Source organism: Aspergillus alliaceus (genome assembly GCF_009176365.1).
Source record: "Aspergillus alliaceus strain CBS 536.65 unplaced genomic scaffold BDW43scaffold_21, whole genome shotgun sequence".
NCBI lineage: Eukaryota > Fungi > Ascomycota > Eurotiomycetes > Eurotiales > Aspergillaceae > Aspergillus > Aspergillus alliaceus.
The window spans coordinates 207,063-226,514 of record NW_022474704.1 but is presented as its reverse complement, the minus strand read 5'-3'; the positions used below and the strand labels follow the sequence as shown (position 1 = coordinate 226,514).

At 48.7% G+C, this 19,452-nt stretch overlaps 5 protein-coding genes across 5 annotated transcripts; 3 read left to right on the top strand and 2 right to left on the bottom strand.

The window, feature by feature from the left end:
• Positions 1-1,545: 1,545 nt before the first annotated feature.
• Positions 1,546-5,346, top strand: BDW43DRAFT_82800 (DEAD/DEAH box helicase). Its single transcript, XM_032050569.1, has 9 exons — positions 1,546-2,785; positions 2,844-3,026; positions 3,085-3,568; positions 3,625-3,796; positions 3,856-4,017; positions 4,067-4,513; positions 4,561-4,981; positions 5,029-5,143; positions 5,197-5,346. The coding sequence occupies exons 1-9, from the start codon at positions 1,982-1,984 to the stop codon at positions 5,226-5,228; spliced, it is 2,820 nt and encodes a 939-aa protein (XP_031900470.1). The 5' UTR covers positions 1,546-1,981; the 3' UTR covers positions 5,229-5,346.
• A 173-nt stretch (positions 5,347-5,519) lies between these two features.
• On the bottom strand, positions 5,520-6,609 carry BDW43DRAFT_310982 (uncharacterized protein; the record flags this gene model as incomplete). The annotated part of the gene is made up of 2 exons (XM_032047090.1): positions 5,520-5,881; positions 6,042-6,609. 2 exons carry the CDS (start codon positions 6,607-6,609, stop codon positions 5,520-5,522), a joined length of 930 nt encoding a protein of 309 aa, XP_031900469.1.
• Positions 6,610-8,053: 1,444 nt separating this feature from the next.
• BDW43DRAFT_310981 (CORVET complex membrane-binding subunit VPS8) lies at positions 8,054-12,905 on the top strand (the record flags this gene model as incomplete). Its single annotated transcript, XM_032047089.1, has 3 exons — positions 8,054-8,371; positions 8,421-8,856; positions 8,911-12,905. 3 exons carry the CDS (start codon positions 8,054-8,056, stop codon positions 12,903-12,905), a joined length of 4,749 nt encoding a protein of 1,582 aa, XP_031900468.1.
• Positions 12,906-13,994: 1,089 nt separating this feature from the next.
• Positions 13,995-15,634, top strand: BDW43DRAFT_275678 (glycoside hydrolase family 16 protein). The gene is made up of 3 exons (XM_032041881.1): positions 13,995-14,560; positions 14,645-15,068; positions 15,171-15,634. Exons 1-3 carry the CDS (start codon positions 14,205-14,207, stop codon positions 15,453-15,455), a joined length of 1,065 nt encoding a protein of 354 aa, XP_031900467.1. The 5' UTR covers positions 13,995-14,204; the 3' UTR covers positions 15,456-15,634.
• Positions 15,635-15,751: 117 nt separating this feature from the next.
• Positions 15,752-19,152, bottom strand: BDW43DRAFT_310979 (putative capsular associated protein; the record flags this gene model as incomplete). The annotated part of the gene is made up of 7 exons (XM_032047088.1): positions 15,752-17,324; positions 17,376-17,803; positions 17,854-18,003; positions 18,068-18,481; positions 18,547-18,866; positions 18,997-19,055; positions 19,109-19,152. The coding sequence occupies 7 exons, from the start codon at positions 19,150-19,152 to the stop codon at positions 15,752-15,754; spliced, it is 2,988 nt and encodes a 995-aa protein (XP_031900466.1).
• Positions 19,153-19,452: the final 300 nt, after the last annotated feature.

Here is a 19,452-nt window from a genome sequence, read left to right as displayed (position 1 = left end):
TTGCCACATTACAACCTATGACTAGTCTGCCACACGACCGAAACAAACTGTCCGTCTCGGGTAAGGGCAAAATGGGATGGGTGTTGATAATATTAGTAGTCTAGCGCCTGGTCCTCCGTACATTTTCGTCTTAGAAAGACGCCTTTATGCCGCGTGTCCTCTTAGGTTTACTTTTTGAGTACAGCCTCACATCTGGGCAGGGCAGCAATGAGTGATCAAGTCTATCACTCCTAACCAATAAATGGTTAGGACCAACCTAGGCTCTGAGCATAAGTGTACCAAGAATACCTCTCATTCGATAAGTTCTTTCAATCATCTAGCAATGCCCCCGATCACATTAAATATTTGACCTGGCTCAATGGGATCAAGGCTTTACATTCGTGACGATGGAGATGTGGGGACTATTGTATTCTGCTCTAAGGAAGGGCGAGATTCATTCAGGTTATTTTGAGCAAGAGATGGAGAAGATATATACCCTCCTCCGTTATCGCCTACATAGTTCGGCAATGAAAGACAGATTTGATTACAAACATTAGCCTTGAGAGACGATAATATTAAAACAGTGAAGTACTCCATACAGAGCGAGAGCATTACCCACCTAGTAGGACCTTAGTAGAAGGTTCAAGTTTCTAGTTTCGGCCGTGGTGGTCGCATCTAAGTGGACCACGGATGAGTTTTTTCTTTCCTTTTTCCACTCCTTCCCTCTCCCCTCTGGCATCCATGGCCTTTCGCCGGCTGATCCGTACGTAGTAATATTTAAAAATTTTTTAGCTTATTTTCGCGCACAAGAATTTTCTTTAATAATGAAAATGGAAAGAAAGAAGTTCTGTATATTTGTGCATCCCAAGTAACTAGTGAGGTAGAAGTGAGGGTGGAACGTAACGAAGGCCCTCTGGCGTCAAGGGGGACGTCAATAACTAGTACAGAACACTCCAAGCCACTCGTGTACATGACTGCGGAGCAAAACAACCAGTGCAACAAGTTAGGAAAATTAGTAGTGGTGAGTATCATCAGGTGATCATTGGCAGCGCATTGTACAGGGTATTAACCACCCTTTTAACCTTCCCAACCCAAACGAAAGTGAGAGGAGAGATTATGAAGGTCGGGGAAGAATATCTTAGACTAGGTACTACTATAATTCTCGAAATAAAATGTAAGACGTGTTTGTCTCTTATTCACCCTCATCCATATGATATTCGATCCAATCTGCAGAGGAGACGGAAAATACAATGGCGTGGCGGATGGATTCACTATGTCTGTGCTTGAGGGCGGCCGTCCAACTTGCTGGATCGAAGGGTGGATTCCCATTAGCCCTCTGCAGACAAGGACAGGCCAGTAAGTAGATTACCGCGTTGAGTACAACTTATTCGGATGAACTATTGGACTAAAGGTAGGCCAATCTTTGTTAGGTTAGGCGACTGCCGCGACTCATCCCTCAATAGGCTTGCTGATCAGCAGGGCTCCGGTTAGCGGATGAGACGACCCAGGAACGTTCCACGCTGGGAAATTTGCATTTCAAGGCCGGCCTTGGAGCCTTAGGCCATTGGCCACCTGTGTTTATTTGTTTGAGGAAAGCTTCCCGGAGTCTGCCTCAGGCTACGACTGCAGTATCCTAAAACGACCGCGTTGTGCGCGTTATTGCCTTTTTCATCGTTATTGTTACCTAGTACCTAAGTATTACGGTTTCTATTATTACCGTCGCTTTTTCCTTCTTAGCAGAGCAGGCAAGGTTCCCTCATCCCCCGTTGAGGTGGACCATATATATCCAGTATAGAAATTCTCTCCAATACCAAGGTGGAATATCAGGGTGCGCGCTGTTGGTATTGGCGCACATAAAAAAAAAAAAAAAAAAACCACCAACGTTTGCCTCCCACACTAGGTACCTACTACTTCTAAGGTACCTTGTCTGTCACTGTGGCCATCGCCCGTATTGGACCACTTCATGGGATCTTGTTCACCTCTGCTGTCAAGTGCCTAAGGCATGTCAGCGCGGTCCGGTCAGCCATTCCAATTCCATGGCTTCCAGACTACTATCGATATCGCTCGTCAGCAAAATCATGATGTAGCTCCCTTGGCGGGGCAAAAACGGCTTCTAGATCATACCCCAGACAATTCTCATAAATCCCCCGTTTTAAGTCACCAAATCTCTACTCGTACCTTAGGTTCTCGTCCAGTCGACTTTGTTCGTCCTTCTGTGTCCCCTCCAAGAAGTCGCCTAAGCGCTAGTGAGATCCGTCCTGTGGAGGCAAGTGCTCCAGAAAGAAATGATGGCATGCAATTGGAAACGCATGCCATGGAAGAGCATGGCCGTGACCCTTATCTATTTTTGAAGCACCCCCGATACGGATTGTCATCAGCGCTAGTAGCCAACTTTGCTTCTCTCGGTGTTAACAATATTTATCCATGGCAGGCAGCATGTTTGCTTGCCCCTGGTCTGCTTGAGGGGGGGAAACATTTGGTCTACACTGCCCCTACAGGGGGAGGAAAGTCTCTTGTAGCTGACGTTCTGATGTTGAAACGTATCATCGAAAATCCTTCGCGTAAAGCCATTCTAGTTCTCCCATACGTCGCACTAGTCCAGGAAAAGCTGAAGTGGCTTAGACGCATTGTTCAGGATGTTGAGAAATACATCGACGATGTCGATGATCAAGCAGGTGACATGAAGCCATATTATCAACGCTTGAAAACGCTACAAAAATCGATCCGAGTCACTGGTTTCTTCGCAGGTGGCAAAAGCACCGCTACTTGGGCCGATACAGATATTGCAGTTTGCACAATAGAGAAGGTCAGTTCTCACTCTATCCACCTGAATGGTGGAGCATAGTTTAACATTTGTGCGCCAGGCCAACTCATTGATCAATACCTCCATCGAAGAATGCAGCATCGGAAATTTGTGTATAGTAATCCTGGATGAGTTGCATATGCTGGATGATGAACACCGAGGTTATCTTTTAGAACTGATGGTTACCAAGCTACTTCTCCTGCAGCAGGATATCCAGATTATCGGCATGAGTGCCACTCTTTCGGTATGGTTGGTCTTGTAACGGTATCAGCATTCAAGGAAGTAGGCTGATAGAAACTCAGAACACAGAGTTGCTGGCAGAGTGGATGAATGCACACTATTATATCTCAACATATCGACCGATTCCAATTGATGAATATCTCGTATATGAGAATGCAATTTATCCCGCGGCAACCTCGAGACAACTATTTCACACGATTACCAAATTGACGTCGATGACCGCCACCTCCCTTACCGATACTATGCCTCCCCATCGTATAATCCAGCCTTCAGCATTTCGGGAACTTGCAAATCCAACCACAAATGCGATGGTAGCGTTATCAGTCAGTACGGCTACTGCAGGGTATGGTGTATTAGTTTTCTCTGGTAGCAGACAGGCTTGCCAACTTCATGCCTCCACTATTAGCGAAGCAATGCCAGTGCCAGTCGCAGTAGATCCAGAGGAGCTAAGTAGACGATTGGATTTGCTCGCCGATCTACGAAGCCTTCCTAGTGGTCTTGATCCAGATCTCGAAAACACGCTAGTCAGAGGAGTGGGCTTCCACCGTATGTAATTCGCATCGATAATGTTTCTCCATGATAATGAGCTGACTGTGTTTCAGATGCAGGCATGACGACTGAGGAACGTGAATTAATAGCACAAGCTTATGACCAGGGAGTTTTGAGAGTGCTCGTAGCTACGTGCAGTCTTGCGGCCGGAGTCAATCTTCCTGCTAGAAGGGTTATCATAAACGGTGCCCGTATGGGGCGCGAACTGGTTGGGCCAGCAATGCTGTAGGAAAACCTCTATCGATATTCAATCGAATAAGTCGGTGCTAACTTAACCTCTGAAGGCGTCAGATGTGTGGGCGAGCTGGTCGCAAGGGCAAAGATGAGGCTGGCGAGACCTACCTCATTTGCGGGAAATCTGAGCTACAGGCAGTTTGTGATCTGTTGGAAGCTGATATGCCAGCTATCGAGAGCTGTCTAGCACTGGAAAAGCGTGGTCTCAAAAGGTAGTGACTAAATCAACTGAGAACTGGCCTTTCGCTCATAGCTGTTCAGGGCGATTTTAGAAGCAATAGCCACAGGCCTCGTCGCCGGCTATGCAGCGATCAAAGAATATGTGAAATGCACCCTTCTTTATCGGACTATGGACAAAAAGATAGCGTACAACATTATGAACTCCGCACTTCAAGAATTGACCGATGAGCATCTCCTGCATCAGAGCGACGATGAATCTTATGGCGCGACAAAACTTGGCCAAGCTGTTGTTGCATCTGCATTCGCACCTGAAGATGGCCTGTTCGTTTATGAAGAGCTAAGACGAGCAGTGCAAGCTTTTGTGATGGATGGTGAGATGCATGTCTTCTACATGTTTACGCCGATCCAGGTAGCAATGGCCACACAAATAGATTGGCCAATTTTCCGAGACCAGTTGGATAACCTTGATGAGAGCGGAATCCGCGCCTTGTTGTTTGTCGGTGTTCAGCCCGGCTTTGTAAACAGGATGTACGTTAATCCCAACATGGCGCAAGCGCGTGCTAATGAGCCCGTAGGGTTCAAAGCGGTGCGTCTCTTAAAGAAGATACTCCAGAACAGGCAAAACTAGCCACCATCTACCGTCGCGCTTACACCGCATTTCAGCTTCGTGACCTAAGCAACGAAGTCCCCCTATCGGTAATCGCCAATCGCTACCGGACCCCTCGCGGAGCCATCCAAATACTAGCCCAACAGTGTCACGGATTTGCCGCAGGAATGGTCAAATTTTGCAAACGTATGGGCTGGGGAATGCTCGCAGCGGTCCTTGATCATATGCGGGATCGGTTGGAGACTGGGGCTCGCGCTGATCTATTAGAGATGGCTCAAGTTACCTACGTCAAGGGTTGGACAGCAAGGTTGCTTCGAGACAACGGGTTCCAAAACTTGAGGGCACTGGCAGAGGCCGACGCAAAGGACCTTGTTCCCGTGTTAATGATGGTAGGCTAAGAGTGGCCCCATACAGAAACCATATTGACTTGCAGTAGGTTAATCCACGGAAAGCACAGAGAAGCCAAATTCATCCCACAGAAGCCGAGCGATATGCCAAGAAGTTGCTTGCTAAAGCGGAAGTAATCGTTGCATCAGCAAATAAGATCTGGGGTACGTATAGCTATCTTCACGGCATTTGGTCTACATTCCTAACAATGCTATAGAACGCGAAATGCAACTCGAATTGGATGAATAAGGTATAGTACTCCTGCGTAGATAAATCTTGTGTCGGACTTAATAGATGGGCAAATTTTTCGAACTTTTGCAAAGACTGGTTCACTCATTCTCGGTTGTTGTATAGTATATGTATATAAGGCCATGGCATATATTTCCATAGAAAGTGGAGGCATCTGAATATTCGGCTTGTTTACTGTGATATTCGGATTACTAGCACCTACAGAGATTAACTGCTTTCTAGGCTGAACAATATATGCCTACAAAGTACATATAGCAAAACTTTATGCCAAAGACATCCTCGGCAACAGCTCTAAACGCCGTTTAGCGAGCTCTGGGCCTTCATCACCTCACCCTGATCCACAAAATCCACAAGAACCACATTCGGCAGCCGTTTATATAAAGACCGACACAGGTTGGACTGTGCTCCGATACTCCCCTTGCCCGAGACAGCGTTGGTCTTGGGCGCGCGGATCCGGTCGGGCACGAGAACGCCTAAAATATCGACATCTAGGAAATGATTGACGATGTACATGCGCCCGTCGGCTGGTGCGCCCGGAGGTCGATCGATCTTACAGTTCGAGAACGAGGCATCCGTCACGTCAAATGGCGTCTCGAAGAAGTAGGCGAATTCGTCCATGATATACGGAACAGTTTTAGTATCGGCTCCGTAATCTAAGAATGATAAGATTAGTAAGCTCACACCCTTGGTAGAAACCAAACAAACAAACCCCATATAACTACATAGTGGAGATTATATGAGTAATACATAGGACACCATTTCGCACCCACTAGCAGATACCTAGTGAGGGTTAAAAAAAACACATGTACTTACCCAGAAATACGACCAGTCTCTTTCCCGTGCTAATCAGGTCCCCTAAAGTCGGCCACGACTCAATAGGCAACACACCTGGCGACGAGCTTGGAACAAACGCATAATCCTTGATCCCGGCACTGGTGAAGACCTCGCCGAACCGTGATGCGGGAAAGCTGTCGCCATTCGTAAGCAGCAGGGTTATGACTTCGTTAGGATGGCTATCCAGCCAGGTCTTGACCGTGCGCAAGAAGGACTCTAGGGTCCCGGCGTCTTCGAGAAGACAGGATGTATGACATAGTTGGATGGTGTTGCTGTCATCGATGGCTTTGTGCGTTTGGCCCTGCAGGAAGCGGATTCCTAGGTCAAGCTGCTTTGTTACCTTGAGATTTTGGTTTTGTTGTGGGAGGGGACCGACGAAGGGACTGTCGTGGGCGCCTAGTTGGGTGATGTTGGAGTACTTGCGGGTGCAAAATGCGGATTGCCCGTTGCAGGTTGATGGGCTGCATTGGGCAATTTGAATAGTAGAGAGGATGAGGACGAGAGGGAAGAATAAGTAGGAAAGGAAGGGGTGTTGGTTGGATAGCATGTTTACGTTATATAAAGGGCTATTGCTAGGGTATCTTTCCTGATATATATATAAAGCAATTCATCATCCCTTCATTTATGTTCACTATAGAGTAGGTGCTTAATTATTTATAGCTCTTTATCTTTTTGCTTAGCTTCCTATGTTACGCGCTGGATGTTACCAAGTGATCAAATCATGCAGTGCTGAAGAATGACTATATACCATGTGGCCAATCAATCCCTTGTGACTTGCCTTGTGAGAAGTATTATGAAGTAAGATTGGATGGGAACAAAGGGGACAAAGATCAATTAATACTCCTGAAGGATCAGTGTAACTTCACGAAAGGAGTAGATCTGCACAATGTGGTCGACAAGACAAGGATGTCTAATGAAGGAGTTGATAGTGTCCAGTCAATGTCAGTTAGGGCCTGTGGGGGATTCTAGTAGTTGCTTGACTAAGGCACCTAAGGGATTCTTGTCACATGCTGACATTGTAACCTACTGTGGAAAAAACATCCGGTATGACTAGATCATATTGTTTGAAATTGCCTTTAAATTGATATTGATAATGGTATGAAAGTTATATTTCGGAGTAGGTGTGATCACATGGAAAGATATCTATCACCACGGGTCAACGCAATATAATACAGACATTATTTGAACAATGAGGGTGACACCGTGCCAGGGTCTCGTTCAACATGGCCTCTTTCGTAATGATCTTTACTCCCTACATAAACTGAGTACATAATCCATTAAACTTCTTTTCTTTGCTCTTTTCTGTGTAGTCATTGCCTTTGCATACTACTGATGCCTGAGGCAAGAGCCCCGGATTCTAGAAGAATGGAAAGACGATGGACATGCAGTGGAGCAATTACGATGAGAGGTGCAGAATATGAGACTCGCCTGGAAAAGAAATCTCCAGGATAACTACTAGTAAAATGATGTGTCAACAATGACATTCATTATGTTAAGAAACGATGGGTTGCTCTGTGATTGATAGCCACCCGTGGCTTGTGGGGCACCGCCCCCCGGAACCAAAGGAAACCCAACCAATGTTGACCTGAGCGGAAGGGACCTCACAGCCTTTGCCGTTACCTACCTCTCCCGTCAATGATCATCTTCCCCGAACTTGCGACAGCCGAGCTCGTGGTCATTCTTGCTCGGTCTGAACAATAGCTTCCCCGCGAATCGCATCCAGACTCTTCCTCTTTTGTCCCTCTGAAATCCCTTATCAACCAGTCGGATTGTCGGCAACCGCTCCTCCCGCCCTCTCCCTCGGTTCCTAAGGTATCCATCTCTATCGGCCCGCACTCGACCAAATCGTCAGCTGAAGCTTTGTGGCCTGAGATCGTCAGACAGTCATCAACCAGACGTATCGGTGCCGTTCTTGATCTTGGCTCCCTGGCCGCCTTTTCCTGCGAGAGTGCCGAAGCGATGGTCATTCGAAAACTTTGCTGATGAGCTCCATGATTGAGGGCAGTGATGACCGGGCACGAGAGGATGAGCTCGACTTGAGCCAAGAGGATGAGGGAGATGTTCAACCAAAGAGTAACAGCATCTCAGTTGATGGGGTATCGCATGGGGAATATGAGGATGGCTCAATGGCATACATCGAAGAAGATCTCCCGGATGTAGCCAGTTCAAACCATACACTCGATAAGGGCAAATCCCAACTTGGTGTCGGTACAGGCAATGTACCATTGTCGCCCCGTATCGAACAGCTTGGTACTCCTGGAAGTATCGATGAGACTCCCTCCACCCCGGACGATACGCCTTCTCTTCATGTGCGTTGTGCCTATCATTATCGGTCGTGCTATCTGCTGATCGCTATAGGGTTCTCTCCTGTCGTCGCAAAGTAGCAATGCTTTGGCCTTTCGAGGCTCATCTCGCGCCAGTCCCAGCCCGTCGCATCGTCCTTTCGATCTTCGCTTCCAGTCCCGCCTATCCTCTCCATCCTTGAGTGGATTTCGACCGTCATCGTCGTTTTTCGCTCAGATACACTCCCGAAAGTCGTCGCTCACGAGCCGCCTTACTCCGGGTACGGTAGATTCCGATGCCGAGACCCCTCAGGGCCCTTGGGATGTTGTACGGTGGACTAAGCTAAGAAAGATAACCGGCCAGGCATTTTCAGAGGTCGGCAAACGCAATTTTGGCCATCCAACATGTTTGGCGGTCTCCACCACTATCGTGATTGGAACGTCCAAAGGAATTATCTTGGTGTTTGACTACCAACAGAGTCTGAAGGCGATCATTGGACAAGGAACTAAAGGTATTTTGGAAGCCTGCTCTTATTACCCTGAAATTCGTTAACTTTTTTGAGTAGCAACCGAATGCGGAGCAATCACGTCGTTGGCACTATCCGCGGACCACTCGACAATCGCTGGAGGGCATGCTTCCGGGGATATACTTACATGGGAGATTGTGAGACCGGCGCGACCTTTTCTCCATATACCGCCTCTTCCCGAGACTCAGATCGATATTCGCACTGTTGATGGCCACGTCCCCGGATCGTCTGTCATCCATATAGGCTTCCTAGGTACGAGGCGCACTGCGCTAGTATCTGCCGATAGATCAGGGATGGCTTTCTCACACCTAGCGACCCGAGGCCTGGGTGCGATGGGGCGGACAGTAAAGACGACAAGGATCTTGGGCCGTTACCCTAACTATATAGCCCACGGCAACCGACCACGGAAGCCAAGCTCTGTCCTTGCCTTTTCGCCCCTTCCTCTTGGGAACGTCGAGGAGCCAACTGATTCTCTGGGTCTGGTTGCGATGCTTACACCCTATCTTCTGGTTATTGTCTCAACGACGCCTGTCGCACAGACCCAGCACAAGGCGCCACGCCCGAAAGAGGTTGCCGCCCATGGCGCAATGACTGGAGCCTTGGCCTGGTTTCCAGCGATCAGGCTCAAGGGCAAGGATACGCAGACCTCCAAAACAAAACTCGTCTATTGTTGGTCAAATGTGCTGACTATCCTAGACGTGTCTGAGATCGAAACAGATGGATCACCGAACAGGGACCGGCCTCCTAGCCTGGAGTTCCAGGCACGGAACAGATGGAAGGCCGACGAAGCGATTGTCGCCGTGCAATGGCTGAGTCGTTCGGTTTTGGCAGTGCTCACTATCACGCAACAATTGCTTATCCTTGAAGATCATTCTATGCGCGTAACAGATAGCATTGACCTTCTTAACAAACATATATATCATGTTGATTTGTTTTCCTCGCAGCTTCATTCTCTGGTCGAACAGTTCGATGAAGAAGATACCACGATGCATGGTGTGGTAGCGGATGCTTTTTACATGAGCTTTCGCTCTTATAAAGGGCGCCTATTTTTGCTGGGTTATGGCGATGCGCTGGTTGGAGCCCTCTCTAACTGGGCAGATCGATTGCTTGCGCTCATGGAAGCTGGGGATTTCATTGGAGCCATACGGCTGGCAACATCCTTCTATAAGGGCAGCGGAGAAAAACTCACCATTGGACTACCCGACGAAGATACACTGAGGCAGCCAATCGTGCAAGAGAAGCTTCTGGAAATGGTGTCCGCTTCACTGAAGTATGCTTTTGGCCGGAACCGAGAAGCTACTAATGAGCGGCTCGGAAATCAACAACTCGAGGAACTGGCTGAAGTATCTATTTCAGCTTGTGTCTGTATGGCTGATGAAGACTTCCTCTGGGATGAGGTATTCAGTTGGTATGAGGAGCATGACTCGCAGGGCATTTTCCTTGATGCTCTTGAATCGTACATTGTTGAAGGGACAGTGCGCACCCTTCCGCCTACTGCTGTCAAAGCGCTGATCAATCACTTTGCCACGAACCATACCGCCAGCCGATTGGAAGAGATTATCTGTCTCCTTGATACGGCCACAATGGATATCGACCAAGTGACAACGCTATGTAAGCATTATAACTTGTACGACGCATTTATATATGTTTGGAATCGCTGTGTGGGGGATTACGTGGGGCCACTGCAAGAACTCTTAGCATTAATTCCTCCTCGAGGAACCTGGGTCAACGGGGGCTCGGTGGATGAACTCAAACGGTATACGAACGCGATGAAGATGTTCCCGTACCTCTCATTTGTCTTCACAGGCCGCGTATATCCTACTGGGGATGAGATGGAATACGCAGAAGCTACTCAAGCTAAGGCAGCCTTATACGAACATCTCTTCTCCGGGAACCTGTCGGGAACTGAGCCATCGGCTTCAGCCGAATCGAATGGATCATTCTCAGATCTGCAAGCTATCTTAAATTTCGACGCACCTAGCTTCATGAGCATGCTCAACGAAGCGTTCGAGGATAGTTTCCTGAATGAACAGGGGGCAGACGAGACTCCGTTCAGAGGAATATCCATAAACCGACAATATCTAATCAGTATCCTGCTTCAGGTCATGATACCGTCGTCCTTTGCCCCATCCGATATAATTTACCTAGACATGTTCCTTGCTCGCAACCTTCCTAAATACCCTCAATACATTCTTCTTTCTGGAAGTACACTACATCAGGTTTTGGAGCGCCTGTGCCGATACCCCAGCCAAGACATGGCGGAGGACTGCGAACTCAGTGCGGAGTACCTCCTGTCTTTTTACCGCCCTCCCGATATTCAGAGCATGATCCCGCTCTTTCGTGAGGCGCGTTTCTTTCGAATTTTGAAGTCAACCTACCGCTCTGAGAAGCAGTTTCCCGAACTGATCCTTACCTACCTGGAAGACCCGAGTGGGCAAGAAGCGATTTTTACCTGCTTACAGGATTGCCTGCGGGCCAGCTCCGGGTTAGGGAAAAGACAAAGGCGAGATGTCATAGACGTGATCAACAACCACGCTGGCAAGATAGCAGGGATAAATGTCAAGAAGGCCGCCCAGACAATGCAGGATTACGCCCCAGAAACGCACACAATGTTTCTGAAAGCTCTGGAAGACGATGCCTACGAGCAATATCAGTACTTGGCTGTCGTGGTTGGCTCCACGACGCATCCTAGCTCTGAGAGTCGGCTTTCGAAGCCAGCGGAGAATTGGATGGTAGAGCGCTACGTGCAGTTGCTTTGTAGATACGACCCTCCACGTGTGGCCGACTTTGTTGATGAGCTACGGGTTGGTGATGTTCGGCTGGAGGAATTGTTACCTTTCATGGAAGAGAGCGGCGTAGTGGATGCTGCTGTCATTTTGTTGGCTAGACAAGGGAAAATTCGAGCTGCCATGGACCGTCTCATCGCGCATCTGAAAACGCTTGAGTCAGGACTTGTAGGTATCCTTCGAAGCATACAGGAAACTCCCGACTCCGCCAGTACAGCCGAAGCGATTGACGACCTTATTGAATCTTTGAACAAATATGTGCGTGTTGGTACATGGCTGTGTCAGGGCCAAACGAAAACAACCAAGAAGTCGCGAACCATTGAGAGAAATGGTACCGGGAAAACGGCTGTTGACCAGCCCCTCTCATTCGATGAGAATCTCTGGCTTGACCTCATTGAAGCCGTCGTCCGCACTGCAAGTAGCGTATTTGCCCTGATTCAGAGGGAGCATGCGGACAGCAAATTGACACAGTTGGCACCAATGACCTCTCGAATGGGGAGCAATGCGGCTCAACTCATGTCATCTGTCCGTACATTGGTACAACAGGTCTTCACTGCGTTGCTCTCTAGCACTGTCAGGGTCGGCGGAGGCTTGACTAGCGAACGCAGCGACGTTGCTTTTCTCCGAATTCTGCGAGCATTTCTTACCCGTGCGTCGCAGTGGTCTCCCTCCCTTCTTGAACTCCGTGCCGTCTTGGCTTCGATCTTCTCGGCTTATACGTACGAGAAGTCACTGTTAGCTCTGGCTAACGGGATGCTGGACCGGGATTTGTTTGTGCACGTGGACGAGGTGACGCGACTGCGCCAAAAGGGTTGGCGGCCGCGAGGCCAGGTATGTGAGATCTGTCGTCAACGCATCTGGGGACCTGGGGTTGGCTCTCAGTTCTGGGATGCATGGAAGAAGAGGCAGGCTGATGCACATCAGCACCGAGTCTCACGACAGATTGAAGGGCGACTTGACCCTGCGATCGCCCGTGGGAAAGGTAAGGCGGCGGCAGTGGCCGAGGCGGGTCAGGCGGTACACTTCTCTGATGGACATGCGGACGGGGAACTGGTAGATGACATCTCAGAGAAGAGTAGCGAAATGCCGATCGGGCCCGCCGTGGTCTTTTCGTGTCGACACTTGTATCACCGGCAGTGTCTACTGAACTTAGATGGTTCTGGGCAAACCGGGAAGTCGCATTTTCGGCGAGAAGGTGCTGACTGGGAATTGTTGTCATGCCCTATCTGTCCTGTACATAATGAATGAGTGTCATGATTTTAAATCAGCCTATGTATGTATCTTGTTATAATCCCTATACGTTGTGTTATCGCATCTGCTTCATCTTTACTTTTTTCTTTTTCTTTTTCTTTTTTTCTGGCTCTCTTCCTCCAGTCATCCCGTTGGGCAGCAAAAAGTGTAAAAGGAAGGAAGAGGTCTATTGGTATTGTGCCGATATAATATCATATAAGATATCGATTTAAGGTGAAACCAATTCCGCGGTTAAAGTTTTGGCGTCATTTGCTTAAATCCTTGGACTGGTATTCAGTCGATATGGCTGAAAAGACCCCATCTTTGCCGACAGTGAGGATGGGATTTATTTCTTTTCTAACTGGATTCATTTGCGAAAGAGATCACCAGGTTCTTTTCTTCTCGTCGAATGGAAATCGAACTGGAGGTGAGTTTTGAATTCCATGTATCACAAGATGCCAGGTCACATGGTCTTTTCTTTCTAGATCGACGTCCAACATTTCCTTCTCAGATTCATGAATCATTGCAACCTGATTGATCCCCTCAGGTGTCACACTAATCCAGAGTGCTAAGCTGACCATCCTCGGAAATTATTTCATTGTCCCTGGCGAAGTGGATCTCCCCGTTTTTCAATCTATAAAAGTGACTCTTGTGAAACATACATGCGATATTGTTTCTCAAAGCGCGCTCTCCAACTCATCCCGTTTCACAAGTCCTTGTGTCCCTCAAAGCAGTGGGAAAGATCCATTCATATTTGCCTTTCGGAACTGCTGGTGATCCAGGAACATCCTATCAAGATCCATCCCTCCTGGTTCCTCCTCGATATTGGTCGTGACTCCAATCTCTTGCTCACATGCTTCCTCCATCTGCGCTCCCCCTTTCCCCGTGCTCCTTGAGGATATGCCTCTTCAATGGCTTCTGGTCAGGTCCCAAGGCCGGGTCTGGTGGGCACATCATGGCTGACGCCACTTTTCACTAGCGGTGAGTTTTGACTTTCTTTCGTCTATGGGAGAATAGGGTATCTGTGAGTGTAGTAAGGGTATCCATAAATATGTATGCTATATATTGAACCCTGCCGCCACAGGCGAGACAACGATGAACGAACCCCATCTGTAACATTCCTTTATCCCTCCATCCACTGTACAGAGAGGACTTTGACGCCGCCGTTCCTTTGTGCATTGCTCGAAACAATCACCTTTAAGAGAGGAAAAAACACATAGTTCTTCCACTCCTTGTATACCAGCTATTCAATTCCCATTCACGCAGCCCCCATCCCTTCCACTTTCCTTTCTGGCTTGAACACCTCCACCGTCAAACATGCACGTACTATCTACCCTCGCCCAAGCCCTAGGCCTCTGGGCCTCTTTCACCGCAGCCGTATACACGCTGCAGGACGACTATGGCACCGACTCCGCCTTCTTCGACAAGTTCAGCTTCTTCACAGGCGCAGACCCTACCCATGGGTTCGTCAAGTATGTCGATCGATCCGCCGCGCAGAATGCAGGCCTAATCAACGCCGGTGGCTCCGTCTACATGGGCGTAGACCACAAGAACGCCGCGCCAGGCGGCCGTCAAAGCGTCCGTATAAGCAGTAACAAAGCATACAACCACGGACTCTTCATCCTGGACCTGGCCCACATGCCCGGCAGCATCTGCGGCGTCTGGCCAGCATAGTATGACCGCCCCTCCGCTTTCTCCCTCCTAACCTCTTTCCATCCCCCATACCAATAAACAAATCAAAACTAATAAGAGCCCAGCTGGCTCCTCGGCCCCAATTGGCCCAACAACGGCGAAGTAGACATCATCGAAGGCGTGAACGACCAAACCAACAACCAAGTAGCCCTACACACTAGCGATAGCTGCACGATCAACAACTCTGGCTTCTCCGGCACCCTCCTCACCAGCAACTGCTATAACAACGCCCCTGGCCAAGCCAGCAACGCCGGCTGCGGCATCAAAGATAACTCGGCCCAGTCGTACGGCAACGGATTCAATGGCGCCGGGGGCGGCGTGTTCGCAACGGAGTGGACCGGCCAGGCGATTAGTATCTGGTTTTTTCCACGGTCGGGCATCCCCGGCGATATTAGCAGCGGGCATCCGAATCCGGGGGCTTGGGGGACGCCTTCTGCGCGGTTTTCTGGGGCTTGTAATATTGATTCTCATTTTAAGGATTTGCAGATTGTGGGTGCTTCCCTTTTCTCTTCGTTTCTTGCTTTCGTTTTCTTTGCCGCATTTGTTGGTTGAGTGTTGTGGGTACTTTGCTGACTGGGTGGGTTGTTGTAGATCTTCGATACGACTTTTTGTGGTGATTGGGCTGGCGGCGTTTGGGGGTCGGGTAGTTGTGCTTCGAAGGGATCTTGCAACGATTGGGTGGCTAATAACCCTGCTGCGTTTGAAGAGGCGTTCTGGCGTATCAACTCGTTGAAGGTTTATCAGGGCGGAGCTTCGAGCGTTGCGAGTGATGAGAGTGAGATTGGGAGTGAGATTGGGAGTGAGATTGGGAGTGAGTGGAAGAGTGAGGAACCTCAGCCGATACCTTCGTTTATCAAACAGCGCCGGGGGCAGTGATTTAGCGCCGTAGTATATCTTCGTTGGGCTGGGCTTTGAGGTCGTTGTCTGATAGATCTTTCTCTACTTTCGTTTTTATACATAGGGATTTGACTGCTGTAATGGTGACATTCTTTTATGACTTTTGAAATGCTCCACGGAGTGTTAAAATATGCCAAAACAGGTATATCTAGCTGAATATGTACATTGTGTTATATAAATATGCACTCCGTGCCCCTGTAAATACACTAAACTGATATAATGTCTGCTTGTTGCAGTATCTCAGTGCAGTATACAAACCATGCATCTACGGGACATCACTCAGTATACCCAAGAATATCCCTCTGATCATCAGTCAGTCGACCCCATTCAAGAAGCAACCGAAAGAAGTAGATCTCCATATCTTCTTTTCGTAAAGCTCGTTCGGCCCATCTGCGGCCCTCTTCTGCGATCCAGCGCCCTTGAAGGTTATGAGGCTCCATCAAAGGTTTAGGTTGGCCATCATTATCATCTACGCCGGCAGGTATGTCAATTCCAGCAAAGAAGGCCAGGGTACTCCACAATCCATGCAGACGGACATCAATGGGGACGAAGTGCAGCCAGGGTGTGATACGCGAGTCGAACCACTGTCGGAAAAGGCCTGTTTTGAATGGTAGGCTGTGGCTTTGCAAGAAAGGAAGGAATCGGCCGCTAAAGCCAGCACCATCTGCATCAAAGAGAAAACGGTAGTTCCAGTGACTTTGGAAGTCGACCCGACCAGCTGTGCCTAATTCCTTCTTTTGGTCTCCACAGTCTTTTCTGCAGCGCACGATTGGGTCTGTGACGTGAACTGACGCGTTCAATCCCAGTTTCTCCGTAGGAGCCAAACCGTCGAGGATTTGATAAGCGTAGGTGCTGGGATCCTCTGCGGGTAAAAGCACTGACACCTTGTTGTACGTATTGTTGTTGACTAGATGTGTTAGGCGTTGACGGGGCATCCCTTGCCATTGACCGTCTCGACTTACGCCTTCCGACGTACCACCAATCCAAAAAAGACGATTTTCTTTTTCTTCATACTCCAAATCCGGATGCTCGTCGGAGGGCTCGTATTTTATTTTATCCACGTAGTTCCATGGGCTGGGGAACACGAGGTCGCTAAATCCGGAAATCGTGCTCTGGCTAAAAACCGGGGCTAAATCTTGGGTGACCTTGAACGATGCAGGAGACACGAAAAACCCGTGAAAGTATGCAAGATCAGGCTGATGGCATATATCAGTCGCCACGGTCCAGTCAGATGGGAACTGTCCTAGCGAGTGGGGACGGATGCAACCCATGCATATGCTGTGTCGATCCCATATCCGCTGAGATCGCGCTTTTGACGAAGCAGGACAAAGAGCACCCACGTAGCGATCGAATATATTTACAAAAGAGCTCTCGGTGAACATGGTCTCAGTTGTCTGATCTGCCGGCTCAATGGGCGCCCATCCTTCATCACGGTTGCTCGACCACCCGTTTGTTAGGCCCTCGCTAGGGGGAGGTTCCTGGGATCGGGCTTGGCTCTTCAAAATAGACATCTTCTCCCAGGGCACAGAAACTCGAGGCTCATCATTAAGATTGAAAGCTAAGTCCATGTCGGGGAGATGCTCGGAAAATTTCTCAATCATTTTAGCAGCACTGATGACCATCCAGGCATGTGTTGGTTTGATACCCTGCTGAACCCTCGGAGTGCCATTACGGATGCTGATTGCACCAATATCGTTAAATGGATTTGTGGCTAGTTGGTGAGTTAGTTCCCTAATGCTCTCCGGGGCCAAGGCACGAAATGGAAGTAGATTTTCATATATCTGGTCGAATTCATCAATGACGACAGACGACCTGCTAGTGGCATACTCGTACCATTTGTCAAAGCCTCTAATTGAAGGGTCAATATGGTAGTTTGCGTGTTATCTGCAGCTGACTTACGGTGGTGGATGTTGGCGATATTTCGCACGGTACTGTGCAACAGCTTCTGCTAGATTCTTGCTGCCATTGGCGCTGGATTTCCAGCGATCATGATGCTGTCTACCCTGATAAATAAGCAGGTCAATCGGATGTACATTGGCTACACTGGGCTGGTGAGCGACCAGAATCAACCCAATGCCAAACATGACGGAGAAAAAGATCCGCATGATTATATTGAACGCATATAGGAACTGCGGTTCTTCAGAGGCCGTTTGGCCACATAGATATAACATCACCCCCAGGAAGGTAAGAAGAAAGGCGGCGAAAGCATGGGATGCGAGAATCAACGGAAAGGGTTCCTGTCCGTTAAACAAGGCCGAGGATAACATGAAATTAATGGAGGTTGAGCCTGCCAATATGGAGAGCCCAACTGCACCGTAATAAGGTATCTAAAGCTAGTCAATAAGAGGTTGAATTCGATCTAGCAAATGACGCTTACCAGTTGAGATGCAGAGACCACGACGAAAGTAACTAGTAGCCCTTGGCCTACAGAGCTTCGCAAGTAATGAGAGTTGACAAAGCCGCCTTCATCCCCAGGGGATACCTTTCTTAAAATGAGCAGCGTGATCGTCCAGAACACAGCAATACCCTTTGAAAGTCGGACCGTTAGAGCATCCGAATTATACATCTACCTTTGATTTTAACAAACTTACAAGAAAGCCATACCCCCAAGAAACCAACGCCTGTTTCCTCTTTCCATCCCGGGATCGAGTGCCTTCCCGACAAAATTCGGCAGCGCCGATTAAGATTAAGGCATCCAAAAGTACGCTGAGAGACCTATACATCCGAAGACGGGGGTATAGACCAGAAGTAATAGGGCAGATGTAAGTCGACTGCCTGCCTTCGTTGAATGTCGCCAAGAGAAGTCCACCTGTCATGAGGAATATAGCTGATAATACATTCCTCAAGCGACTCTGGCAAAGATAGAACTGCGTACGGCGAATCGCAACGACTAATGTGCGTAGATGCGCATTTGAAGGGCCTTCCGGAGCGGTCCATTTCACATTTGGTCGACCACGTTGGTTGCGCCAGTAATCGTAGAGCGCAACAAGGAATGGGATCATGTACTAAAGATAGGTCGCTCATTATCGGCATTTGTGATGTGTTATAAGTACTTCGCAGTTACACTTACAGTATATCCCGGAGGTGCGCACTCGATGTTGAGACTGATCTGGTAATATAGTGCTATTCGTATGTATCCAATTCCCGAAACAAGACAAACTCCGGTCCACCGGCTCAGACCAAGTGTCTTTCGACTGGGAAAGCTACCGGTATGATTACTGGGCGAAGGAAGCTCCTCTGCGGCGGAATGGTTGAGCCCGGTGAGGGGTATGGCGGAATATTTATGCGACGGTGAGGATATCGTGGGAATGGAGTCAACGAATCTGCTCGTGGTCAGAAGAGAGATAGCTGCGAAGAAACAGGCGAGGATGGCTGATTCGATTGGATGATCTGTTCGGTTCGTTTTGTTAGCTACGCACCCGTGGAGTATGTTGTCCTGCTCAACGCCCAGCTGTCGCTCGGCAAATTCCCCTAATAATTCCATTCCTCTCTGGCGCAAGCATGTGTGGGATCGACTCACCAAAAGCGAATGTAGTGGTGTAAGAAGTCGTAATGAAAATGCAGCTCAATAAGAATACCCTGCGCACCTCATTAGCTACTTATTATGGGGCAGAAATGGAGCGTTCACTTACCCCACGGAGGCTTTGAGCCCCGTTTCGGCAGTCAAAAGATTCATTGTAAGAGAAGGTTTAATGATTATGTGCTGGTTGCAGATGAAGCCATTATAGTAATCAATTGCTAATGTGCATCATGCTGCGCTGGTCAAAAAGCACACGCGATAAGGAACATCGAGGAACTTGGAGTGGTTCTGGAGCGACCATCGACTAGTACGCTAGTAAAGCGCCCGGGGGAAATTTAAATTTGTCGGGTGGAGACGTCAAGGGGCGGGAAGGGTTGACAAGATTGAGTTGCGAGGTAAGGTAGCATGAATGTCCCGAAGCAGAGACCATTGGGAGAATGTACCTGATCCCTCCAG